General features: G+C 40.4%; 1 protein-coding gene across 3 annotated transcripts in view; it reads right to left on the bottom strand.

Annotated features, from left to right (window-relative positions):
* LOC143701612 (CMP-N-acetylneuraminate-beta-galactosamide-alpha-2,3-sialyltransferase 2-like) overlaps positions 1 to 13,219 on the bottom strand; it is a 54,842-nt gene that overhangs the window by 37,426 nt on the left and 4,197 nt on the right. Inside the window, exons 3-7 of one of the 3 annotated variants that reach the window (XM_077195041.1) lie at positions 9,315 to 9,505; positions 8,556 to 8,735; positions 6,825 to 6,870; positions 1,992 to 2,117; positions 1,584 to 1,888 (exon numbers count right to left, since the gene is read on the bottom strand). In XM_077195041.1, the coding sequence (XP_077051156.1) occupies positions 1,721 to 1,888; positions 1,992 to 2,117; positions 6,825 to 6,870; positions 8,556 to 8,735; positions 9,315 to 9,505 (711 nt within the window). In that variant the 3' untranslated portion in view covers positions 1,584 to 1,720. Of the gene's footprint in view, positions 1 to 1,583; positions 1,889 to 1,991; positions 2,118 to 6,824; positions 6,871 to 8,555; positions 8,751 to 9,314; positions 9,506 to 13,219 lie in introns of those variants that run through there. The other 2 variants (XM_077195039.1, XM_077195042.1) reach the window with 2 other exon arrangements.

Consider the following 13,219-nt stretch of genomic DNA (forward strand, 5'->3'; position numbering starts at 1 on the left):
CTAGCACTACATTAACATTTTAACTGCTACTGTAAACGAATACAAAAGGTTTATCAATATGTAATAGCATAGCAGACTTATGATTTGGGAAATAATTAGCCTATGCTCTCTCCTAGAGAACTATTTATCAACCGAATAATTTTAAAGAAATGGATTTTTAAATGCAGTTGTCGGGACCTTACTTGTCCTGTGGCCAATTTTCCGGGATTCCTCTGGACTGGCATTGAATCACTAGAGTCGCGGTGACGACTGGAACATATTGAGTTATCAGCCATCCAAATACCATATACAATGATTTTATTATTTAACCTAGCTCACAAAAAAAATATATTTTTATGTATGTCTCCTAGCTCATATATGTGTGTGCAAATATCTTGTGAAGGATTAGAAGATTCTAGACTTTAGGATTGGCTTTTCATTAGTAACTACTGTAAGAATCATGGTAACTAACTAGTAATGACTGAAGTGTTACTACATACTTCTAAAGGAATTACTAATTATTTGGATCCGTATTCTAAAGTTAAGATCATGGTAACTAACTAGCAATGACTAAAGTCTTACTACATACTTCTATGGGAATTACTATTTAAAACTTCACCAAAAACATCAAAAGCTTAAAATAATTAGTAATTCCTTTAGAAGTATGTAGTAACACTTTAGTCATTACTAGTTAGTTAGGGTTAGGGTTAGGGTTAGGGTTAATGCTCTGGGAAGCATTAAACAAATAGTAGTTATTGATTAGTTAATAGTGAACTACCACTTTCATCTGTGTGCCATTACTTACTAATTTGTTAATCAGAATTTCTTGTTAGTTAATAGTAGTTACTAGATTTTTTATATTGTGTTACTCATTTGTTCCTGTGTAGTTATTCATTAACGAAGGAACCGTATTCTAAAGTGTTACCATACCTTCTTTTGTGTTCAGCAGAAGAAAGAAATTCATACAGGTTTGAAACAACTTGAGGGAAGTTAAAAAACTTTTAGGTTTACAAAACTAAAGCCAGTTACAGTAAAAGCAGCTGAGTGGGAGAGAACTACATGGGGAAGAAGAGACAATGAGAGAGATTATATGCATGCAAAATACCATGATGTAGGCTACTGAAAAATATAAATGTATATATTAAAAAATATATATTTCTGCCCGTGCATTAAACATGTATCCTTGAGAATATCACAGTTAGGACTTGAACAGCATTATTTCTTCCTTTCTGCATTCAGTGTCTTCAGTGCCACATGATCTTTCGCAAAAAGGCCTATGTTGATTTTGTGCTCATTTCTAATTATTATCAATGTTGAACACAGTTGTGCTGCTTAATATTTTTTTAAGGAAACAGTAATACGTATTTTTTTGGTGAAAAGAAAGTCAAAAGAACAGCATTTAAAGGAAATAGAAATATTATGTAACAATGTATGTCTTTATTGTCCATTTTGATCATTAAATAGCATCCTATAAAAATTTATCTTTAGAAAAACAAACAAAATCTTGCTGAGCAAACACTTTTGAATGGAGGAGTCTATATAACAAAATATGTATATACAGTGCTTGAATACATTATGTTTATCTTATGTCACATCCACAATAATACGTTTTCTAAAGTTTTTTCAAGTTCTGTTTTCGCTGGAGGGGCGTAACGGCCTACTTCGAGCACTGTGTATATCATCAATACAGATGAATGTCATTAAATAATCATGTAACTGAAACTCAGAGTCCTCGTCCTTCTCACCACCCTCTGTATAGACTGATCAGCTCCCTTTCCTGAAGTTCTAAGATGGTCTGCTGCTCAATCCCTCCACTGTGTCTACCAGTGCGTCTGAAACTCTTGGGCATGTTTTCGAAATAGTGGTGCCAAGTGCCTTTACTGTTTGCGCCAAAGCCAAACACACTGACCTAAGCACAGAAAAACACATCAGCAGAAGTACCTGACATTAGTACACAGCACACAAACCGCAGACAGTAAGCCACACGAGCTTTGTGAATGCTAAAACTTTACCTCATCACAGATGTGCAGGGCGAACATCAGCACAAGGAAACCTGTGGATGGATAAGATCTTCGAGACTTAATGTGGAGCCACGCAGTGTGCACATAATGCATGAAAGCAGGGTGTACAACCATCACCTGGAAGTACGAGAGGAAGGTTAGTGAAGAACAAAAAGGAACTTTGATGTTGTAGCCTTTACAAGCTACTTCAGAATCTACAATGCACTAAAAGTCTGACAAGATCTGGGACTAAAAACCAGATAATGAACAAATCATTTTATGATTCAAACCGATTTTAAACGAAGAAATGTTACAATAGTTGTGTCTTCTTCCAAAGTTGCAAATTTAACTGAACTAATTAATTGCATTAAACATTTGCGAATAAAACCGTGTATCCATCTCATGTGTTCTAAAAGACAAAATTGTCCCTTCCAGGCAAATTGGCGCAAAATATCTAATAAAAATGGAAGTTGCAGCAATCAGTGGCTTTTTCCTCTTACATCATAAACGTGTTGTGTCTCAGAGCATGCAGTCGAAACGCAATACATGCTGTCTCGTTATCTTGCGTTCAGACGCCTGGTGTTTGGGAATTCAATCTTCTGGGAGGGAATTAAACCAAGTCATTCTGATGACAAACTTTTGGCAAGCATTACTAAACAAACATTAATATACTATTCAGTGAATTTGGTCTACTGGTTAGTCCAGTTATGCAATCACATCCTCTGTTGAGGCAAAGTCACATGAGCTTTTTGTTGCAAATCAAGGTACTTATGGGTTTCCATCGTAGTTTATGTCTTCTGACAGAATAGAAATGTATCTGCCTCAATTGAGCGCATACATTTTTTTTGCACATTTGTAGAATTTATGCGTATCTTAGCGTTTCCATCCAGCATTCTTTCAAGCGATATCACAAAATGCGCATAAAAATACAGTAGAGCATGGAAAGATAGCTAATGTCAAATGAAGTGTTTATAGCAGAAGTCTTCAACCCTCTTCCTAGAGGCCCACTGCACTGCAACTGTCACGGTGTGGGTGTTGTGTTTGGTTCCTTGTTCTTGTCTGTCATGTGTTTCCCTGTCTTTACATGTTTTGCTGTTCCCCGTTCTGTTGATTAGTCTCCCCAGGTGTTTCTGATTCTCCCCTGGATTTCTGTTTGTTGGATTATTAAAGTGCTTGCGATTGGATTCACTCTCTGCTTCATCCTTGCTGCATCGTAACAGAATGACCGACCCTAAAATGAATCCAGAAGCACGGACCTCATCTGATCTCTCCAGCATGAGCCGGGAATTCGCGGGTCAAGTCGCAGCCTTGGCTCTGGATAGCCCTGATTTATTTCAATTCACGTGGGGATTTATTCCTCTTGCTACTTCCTTCTCCCTCGGAGACGAGGCTATTAAATTGTGTTATCGGCTGGGGGCTAAGGAGGTCAACCCGAGGGAGCTTCCCAATATCTCTGGTCTGGACTGGAGAGAGGCACTCTCCCGATGTCTGGAGAGCTTCCTCCCATGGTACGCCAGGTCATCATCTGACCTCCACGCCCAGCTGGATTTTCACGTCCAGCCAGAGCTTCACGTCACCCACGTCCAGCCAGAGCCTCACGTCAGCCACGTCCAGTCAGAGCTTCACGTCAGCCACGTCCAGCCAGAGCTTCGCGTCAGCCACGTCCGGCCAGAGCTTCACGTCAGCCACGTCCAGCCAGAGCTTCACGTCACCCACGTCCAGCCAGAGCTACACGTCACCCACGTCCAGCCAGAGCCTCACGTCAGCCACGTCCAGCCAGAGCTTCACGTCAGCCACGTACGGCCAGAGCTTCACGTCAGCCACGTCCAGCCAGAGCTTCACGTCAGCCACGTCCGGCCAGAGCTTCACGTCAGCCACGTCCGGCCAGAGCCTTCACCGCTGGTCCCATCCAGCACAGAGCCTTCACCGCTGGTCCCGTCCAGCACAGAGCCTTCACCGCTGGTCCCGTCCAGCACAGAGCCTTCCCCGCTGGTCCCGTCCAGCACAGAGCCTTCACCGCTGATACCGTCCAGCACAGAGCCTTCACCGCTGGTCCCGTCCAGCACAGAGCCTTCACCGCTGGTCCCGTCCAGCACAGAGCCTTCACCGCTGGTCCCGTCCAGCACAGAGCCTTCACCGCTGGTCCCGTCCAGGACAGCGCCCTCACCGCTGGTCCCGTCCAGCACAGCGCCCTCACCGCTGGTCCCGTCCAGCACAGCGCCCTCACCGCTGGTCCCGTCCAGCACAGCGCCCTCACCGCTGGTCCCGTCCAGCACAGCGCCCTCACCGCTGGTTCCGTCCAGCACAGCGCCCTCTCTCTATCGGAGACGGAGGAGGAAGAGGACTTCCTGCGTCCCGCAATGCCTGGAAGTCCTCCCTGTACTTCCTGTCAGCCCAGAGTCCTCGCCGCTGGTCCCGTCCGATCCAGAGACTCTTCAAGTCACGTCTGCCGATCCAGAGACTGTTCAAGTCACGTCTGCCGATCCAGAGACTGTTCAAGTCACGTCTGCCGATCCAGAGGCTGTTCAAGTCACGTCTGCCGATCCAGAGGCTGTTCAAGTCACGTCTGCCGATCCAGAGGCTGTTCAAGTCACGTCTGCCGATCCAGAGGCTGTTCAAGTCACGTCTGCCGATCCAGAGGCTGTTCAAGTCACGTCTGCCGATCCAGAGGCTGTTCAAGTCACGTCTGTCGATCCAGAGGCTGTTCAAGTCACGTCTGCCGATCCAGAGGCTGTTCAAGTCACGTCTGCCGATCCAGAGGCTGTTCAAGTCACGTCTGCCGATCCAGAGGCTGTTCAAGTCACGTCTGTCGATCCAGAGGCTGTTCAAGTCACGTCTGCCGATCCAGAGGCTGTTCAAGTCACGTCTGCCGATCCAGAGGCTGTTCAAGTCACGTCTGCCGATCCAGAGGCTGTTCAAGTCACGTCTGCGATCCAGAGGCTGTTCAAGTCACGTCTGCCGATCCAGAGGCTGTTCAAGTCACGCCTGAACCTGATCCAGAGGCTGTTCAAGTCACGCCTCAACCTGATCCAGAGGCTGTTCAAGTCACGTCTGCCGATCCAGAGGCTGTTCAAGTCACGCCTGAACCTGATCCAGAGGCTGTTCAAGTCACGCCTCAACCTGATCCAGAGGCTGTTCAAGTCACGCCTGAACCTGATCCAGAGGCTGTTCAAGTCACGCCTGAACCTGATCGCTCTATGTTTGTTTCTGTGTTTACGTCTGTCCTTGTGGCTGTTTCTGTTCTGGTGTCTGTTCCAGAACCGGAGCCAGTGTCTGTTCCCGAGCCAGTGTGTGTGTTGTCTGTTCCCGAGCCAGTGTGTGTGTGGTCTGTTCCCGAGCCCGAGTGTGTGTTGTCTGTTCCCGAGCCCGAGCCAGTGTGTGTGTTGTCTGTTCCCAAGCCAGAGCCAGTGTTTGTGTTGTTTGTTCTCGAGCCAGTGTGTGTGTGTTGTCTGTTCCTGAGCCCGAGCCAGTGTGTGTGTTGCCTGTTCCTGAGCCCGAGCCAGTGAGTGTGTTGTCTGTTCCCGAGCCAGTGTGTGTGTTGTCTGTTCCCGAGCAAGTGTGTGTGTGGTCTGTTCCCGAGCCCGCGTGTGTGTTGTCTGTTCCCGAGCCCGAGCCAGTGTATGTGTTGTCTGTTCCCGAGCCAGTGTGTGTGGTCTGTTCCCGAGCCCGAGTGTGTGTTGTCTGTTCCCGAGCCCGAGCCAGTGTGTGTGTTGTCTGTTCCCGAGCCCGAGCCAGTGTGTGTGTTGTCTGTTCCCGAGCCCGAGCCAGTGTGTGTGTTGTCTGTTCCCGAGCCTGAGCCAGTGTGTGTGTTGTCTGTTCCCGAGCCAGTGTGTGTGTTGTCTGTTCCCGAGCCAGTGTGTGTGTTGTCTGTTCCCGAGCCAGTGTGTGTGTTGTCTGTTCCCGAGCCAGTGTGTGTGTTGTCTGTTCCCGAGCAGGTGTCGTCTGTTCCTGCGCCTGAGTCACCGCCCTGGCCACCCGAGGGGTCTTCACCTCCCTGGTCGAGGGGTCTTCACCGCCCTGGCCGCCCGAGGGGTCGCCTGCTCAGCCTGCTCCACCCACGGTCCTGGTCCGCCCTCACTCCACGAACCTGGCCCTCCGTCCCTCCCCCAAGACCGCCTCCACTTCACCACCCTCCTGAACTTTAGTGTTTTTTTGTTTTTTTTGTCTCAAGGGGCGTCGGGAGCCGCCCATAGGGGGGGGGGGGGGGGGCGTTGTGTTTGGTTCCTTGTTCTTGTCTGTCATGTGTTTCCCTGTCTTTACATGTTTTGCTGTTCCCCGTTCTGTTGATTAGTCTCCCCAGGTGTTTCTGATTAGCCTTGCCCCCTTGTTATCTTGTTAAGCTTGTTTGTCTGTGTATTTATACCCTTGTTCTTCAGTTGGTGTTTGTCGGTCGTTGTTTGATGTTAGATGTTCCCAGTTCCTTGTTCCGTGTCTTGTGTGCCTTATTCTGAGTTTTCCCTGGATTTCTGTTTGTTGGATTATTAAAGTGCTTGCGATTGGATTCACTCTCTGCTTCATCCTTGCTGCATCGTAACAGCAACCTAGTTTATAGTAAACCTGCAGATCCTGAAAAGCTTGAGCTAGTTCAGAAGTGTTGACATAGGGTTGGAGCGAAACTCCATGGCATGCATTGTACAATTTTCTCAAGCCTAAAGTAGTCTGTGTGCAATAACATTAATCTCCAGAGAAAATATGCCTCTCAGGTGGAGTTTGAGACAAAGCGTACAACTATAATGACCAATTAAATCAATTCAAAGTTCTTTAAATTAACTATTTTCTGTTGAATGGTTTATCGTTTTCGTTGGTTTATTGTTAACATAAAATATAGATACTGTGTGATCTTACTTTGTCCTTGTTGGCTTGTAGCTTGTCTATAACCTTGAATCGCGTTCTGTTGAGTAATACAGAAATAGAAAAAAGGGTCAAAACAATCCAAGAAATAATTGATGACAAAATAAATGTACATATGTCCAGTGTTGTTAACTTGAGTAACTTAATCATATTACTTTTTCAAGTAACTAGTACAGTAACGCATTACTTTTAAAATGTACAACAAAATATCTGAGTTACTTTTTCACACAAGTAAAGCAAGTTTCTTTATTTTCCCATTTATTGACTGACAGCTCTCTTGTCCTCATGTTGAGACAAATAATCGAAGCGCAGAGGCGTTTTTACAGTGAAAAACAAAACTTGGAGATATTGCTGGTACAACAACAATTTATCAATTTATTGTTATTTATTAACAACATAAATGTATTTAAACAAGTTTTTAAACAGTGTGTGTGTGTGTGTGTGTGTGTGTGTGTGTGTGTGTGTGTGTGTGTGTGTGTGTGTGTGTGTGTGTGTGTGTGTGTGTGTGTGTGTGTGTGTGAGTGTGTGTGTGTGTGTGTGTGTGTGTGTGTGTGTGTGTGTGTGTGAGTGTGTGTGTGTGTGTGTGTGTGTGTGTGTGTGTGTGTGTGTGTGTGTGTGTGTGTGTGTGTGTGTGTGTAAACATGATGGTTATTGTAGTTTTAGACTAAATAAACAAATATTTTGTGCAAATGAGATGAATAAAAATTCATCTTACTTGCACAAAAAAAGAATCAATATTCATTATGCAGAATCAGAATACAATGCAAACCTCTAATAACTAAATATATTAAATAAAACATACATTTTTATGCATTTAATCTCACTTTATTGACCAATGTACTTGCTTCTGTCCTTCAATGATTCAGTTAAACCAAAAATGACTATAGATTTTTTTTTTTTTTATTGATAAAGTAAGTGTTAAATGTTTTTCTCCTATTCTTCCGTTATCCAGAACAGCAGCAGCTGAAAGGTTTATTTGTTTGTTTGTTTCCTATACTCTACTCTACATGCGTGAATTTGCATTTCCTTCAGCATGATGCTTATTATTTCACTTTTGGTCTGAAAGGGCCTTCACATTTGCCCAAAAATATAACTTTTTTGTTATAAAACAAACAAGCCTACTCCTTGTGAAAAAAAGTAACGCAAAAGTAACGTAACGCATTACTTTTCTAAAAATGTAAGTAAAGCAATTAGTTACTTTTTAAGGGAGTAACGCAATATTGTAATGCTTTACTTTTCAAAGCAACTTTCCCCAACACTACATATGTCATTCAAGATATAAAGACTAATCAATGCCCGGTCATATTTCACCTCCAAATCAAAAGACATATGAAACTACATTTTGCTTATATAGAAAATATATATATATATTTTTTTTTTTACGTGTGTGTGTATGTTAAGCAAAATTCAGCATATGTTATCAAAAAATTTATTACCATAGTACAAAAAAAAATGTATTGCAATAATGTTTAAATTGTAAATTACTTACACATTAGGGTATAGAACAATTTTTGTACTGCATTTATGCTGATATTATGATATATATGCATTATGCATATATATATATATATATATATATATATATATATATATATATATATGATTTTCCTTCTCTCCTTTCATTTTGCGATTCAATGTGACATTTAAAAAAAAAAAAAAAAATATATATATATATATATATATATATATATATATATATATATATATATTTAACCATTATCTTACCGTTTAATAGTTCCATCAGTAAGAGCACTGGTGACCCACTGGATATCCAGTGTTTTGAAGGGCAACAACACCAGGTGGGTGGTGTTGTCCAGATGAGTGGCAGTTTCTGGGTACATGATGCGGTGGGTGGTCTTGGATCCCACATCTTTCTCATAACCTTTAACTGGTGCCTTATTCATTCTGAGGGAGACAGAACTATAATATTAAAGTAATATTAAAATCATAATTACAAAAAATGTATTCATCAAAGTGGACCTATGTCCATTTTATAATTTTTGATTCAGTTTTTTTTTCTCTACTAGAATAGGTTTTCATGCTTTATTTCCATATTTTGCAGCTGCAGCACCTCTCTTCCCAGTCTGTCTGTAATGCTCTGTTTAATTCCTGTCACTATGAAGCCTCTCCTTTCTGAAAACCAAAATGTGCGTCAGCTGAACCAGTGTGTTGTGATTGGTCAATTGCTGTAGGAGAAAACACACCCCTTGCAACTCAATCAGGCCTTGTTTCCCCCCTTTTTTGGTATGCCTTTTGCGGGAATTATTTAAATAAGGAATTTTGCTGTGTGTAAGTTCCCAGAAGAAAACTCAAAACTACAATGGAGGGATTTCAGGGAGTTCAGAAACAGTGCGCCCTTTGGAGAGACTTTGTGCTGTGTAACTTTGCATCCCTTTTTCATGTTCAAACAGCAACAATACACACCAAAGAAAGTTGAGACTAAAAAAAGCATAACAGGACACCTTTTAAAAAAAGAGAGTTTACCTCATTACACAATCATGATTGTCTATAAGAGGACCATAGAATGATCCTACAAGGTTCCCAGAGTTTCCCACCACAGCACAGGTTCGGCAGCGAGACGGACCAGCGTCTCTGTAGTGTTCCCCTCCAGGAATGACCGAGAACAGCTGCTGAATCACTTGAGAATAACTAGCTTTGCTCTTAGACTGTAGAGACTGTGGGTGGATAAAAAACAAATCTAATGTCACAGTGACACAGGAAAGTGCACTTCTACAATCAGCATGAAATGATAATCAAATAAAAATCAATAAAGAAGATTAGATTTGAAAATCACCAAGAACAATTTATATAAACTAGCACCAATGATTAGTTAAAAGACATTACAACTTTAGAAAATATTTCAATTTAAAAAAAAAACTGTTTTTGAACTTTCTGGTAATCAAAGAACCCTAAATAAAATGTATCAGGTTTCCACAAAAATATTAACCAACACAACTATTTTCATAATAATAAGTGTTTCATGAGCATCAAATCAGCATATTAGAATGATATCTGAAAGATGATGTGACACTGAAGACTGAAGTAATGATGCTGAAAATATATTTTCTAATATATTTCTAATATATTTTACATTTAAATATATGAAAATAGAAAACAGTTATTTTAAATGTTAATGTTATTTCACAATGTTAATGTTTTTACTGTATTTTTGATTAAATTAACAAACATTAAAAAAATTACAGACCCCAAAAACACGTCAATCTCCTTCTACAGTCAATTTAAATAATTGACTCCCATTCAAGTCATCATTGTGAATATGAACAGATTTGCCCACACCCCAGAAAGTTAGATTAAAACTTCAGAAAAAATGTTTCTGTAAAACGCTTTGAAATGTACAGTTAAAGGCACTATAGAAAATTAAGGTTGTTATTATTATTGTTTTTTTTTTAAATTATTATTTCAATTTAATATTACGCAACTGGTTTAGTTTATGTAACGCAAACAAAAAGGATGCTATATCGTGATTTGTGAATAAGTAACAGCTGAAGGGCGCTGTTAGGCTCGACGCAAAGCTTAGTTGCTTTTATAAAATGTTACCACACAATACAAATATTAAAGCCAAAAAGTATGTATCAATGCAACTTTCATGAAGTAAAATCACTAAAATCCTTGCTTCCACTGGAAAAATGTCCCTGGCCGTGGACAGCAACAGAGGTTACATTATTTCGCCGTTAGATGGCGGCAAAGGCTGTCTTTATGAGTGAGTCAGTCAGTAGAGAAGACTTTTATATTGAAAGACTGAAACTTTTTGTGAACAGAACACGGAGAGGAAAGACGCAAATGACTAGAGTGTCACGGAAAACCAGGTTGAAAGGACAAGATCTCGCAGCGGACATTTAAACGGATTGTTCTATGACGAATATAGAAAGACCTGAAGTAAAAGCAGGTACGCTCGCTTACTCGATCTCTCACAATACTCTACTCTACCTTAAACCGACGAGAGGCCGTTGAAATGGTCTATACGCTTCAATTAACAATATCAAAGAGAACACACAAAATAAGCTCAGTGTTGCCAACTATTTTCAAAGGAAAGTAGCTAATGCCTTCCCCAAAAGTCGCTAAATGTCGCTAGATGACGTCATGCATCAATTAGCATATTCATGACGTTATCGTGTCGTACTTGCGTTCTGCCTGCCTAATGTCAGTGATTAGGCTTGTTTGAGATGCGCCTTGCCTCGCCTTAAATGTAGTCGAGAGTAGGCGGCTGCAGTGAGAGGAGGAGTGAAAAAAGCGCAGGCAAGCCGGACAGTTCTCGCTTCTCGCAGTGGATCTGACACCTGGGAGATCAATGATGGATATCGCGGGATTCACGCTCGTGCACAGTTTTGCTAATAAACTGGATGTAATTTAAGTTCTGTTGCTTTTATATGAAAATAAATATAATGAACAAGACACCCAAAGTACTTGTTATTAAATTCCATTCCAAATAAGTGTTTATCAATAATTTTTCTTTAATATATATATATATATATATATTTGTGTGTCTTTTCCTTTTTATAATAAAATGACATTGCATAACCCAAAGAGATCGCACTGTCCGAGAGTTTGGGAATATTCACACATAACATACACATAAAGCATGATATTCGAGTTTTAAAATCAAACATTTTAAAAGAGAACAATACATCACAGTTGTTTAAATCAATCAACTGTCTCGGACAGTGCGATCTCTATGGGTTATGCAATGTCATTCTATTTAAAAAAAAAATGTCTGTATTAAAGAAAAAATGATTGATAAACACTTATTTGGAATGGAATTAAATAATAAGTACTTTGGGTGTCTTGTTCATTATATTTATTTTCATATAAAACAACAGAACTTAAATTACATCCATTTTATTAGCAACACTGTGCACTAGCGTGAATCCCGCGATATCCATCAGTAATCTCACAGGTGTCAGATCCACTGCCAGAAGTGAGAACTGTCAACTGTCCGGCTTGCCTGCGATTTTTTCACTCCTCCTCTCACTGCAGCCGCCTCTCGACTACATTTCAGGCGAGGCAAGGCGCATCTCAAGCAAGCCTCCAGCTAACGCCGTGACGTAATTGTGACGTCGCGCAAAAGGGGTCTATAATATAATATAATATAATATAGCCGAATGTCCAATAAAGCTGTTCTCATTACCTATATTATTTTTGTCAGACAATAGAACAAGTAGCTATGATATAGTGAATGACTACATTTTATGTAAAATTAACTGAATTGAGAGAGTTCGGGAACTGGGTGAAAGCTCTGTGATAGTGAGTATAGGGCTATTACAAGTAATAAGCAAAAGAAAGGACATTAAAATGGTCAAACTAAACTATTTAAATATAAAACAAAACAGCAGCAGATAAGTGACAAGTCCTGGAAAAACAAAAAACTGGCGCGTTTTCAACACATGAAGCATATTCATGTGTTGCATATTCATGCAGCAGCATATTCAACACATGAATGTGCTGCTGCTCGTCACAGCCATTCACTGAACAAGTTAGACGCAGAGAGAGTGACGGCAGGGAGAAAGCAAGAGCTCGCACTCGCAGAACAGTACTGGCAACATCTGGAGGTTACTGTGGTTTGTCTAAAAAGTCGCTATATTTGTCGCTAGTCGCTTTTCTTTTTTTTCTTTTTAAAATAGTGACAAAGGCGCTAACTTGGCAACACTGAATAAGCTGGATTTTCAACAGCCATTACTCCAGGTCTTTAGTGTCACATGATTCTTCAGAAATCATTCTAATATGTTGATTTATCATCAATGTTAAAAACAGTTTTTTTATGGAACCTGTGATATTTTTTTTTTCAGTAGGCTATTCATTTATGAATAAATAGTTAAAAAGAACAACATTAAATTAAAATTCACGTGTGAAAGTCTTTACTGCCACTTTTATCAATTTAGCACATCCTTGCTCAATAAAAGTATTCATTTCTTTAAAAAATAAATAAAGAAAATTACTGACCCCAAACTTTTGAACGGTAGTGTATATTGCTAGGTATTTCAAATAGATGCTGTTCTTTTTGTAACTAAGAATCCTGAAAAAAATCAAAGGTTATATATAATAGAAAACAATTATTTCAAATTGTAGTAATATTTCACAATATTACTGTTCTGTATTTTAGATCAAATAAATGCAGCCTTGATGAGCATAAAAACTTGGCTTCTTTCAAAATCATAAAAATAGTAGTGTCCAAACTTTAGGCCGGTAGGCTACTTGCATAGCCTAATATTATACTTATATACTTACACTACTACTACTACCACTATGTGTGTGTGTGTGTGTGTGTGTGTATATATATATATATATATATATATATAATGACCCTTTTTACATTTGAACCCCTGCCCCTGAGGAACTCTTTGCACATCCCTGAGGAACACACAATTAAAATA

Source organism: Siphateles boraxobius, unplaced genomic scaffold (assembly GCF_051911475.1).
Source record: "Siphateles boraxobius isolate OS27281-9 unplaced genomic scaffold, OSU_SipBor_1 33, whole genome shotgun sequence".
Classification (NCBI taxonomy): Eukaryota; Metazoa; Chordata; class Actinopteri; order Cypriniformes; family Leuciscidae; genus Siphateles; species Siphateles boraxobius.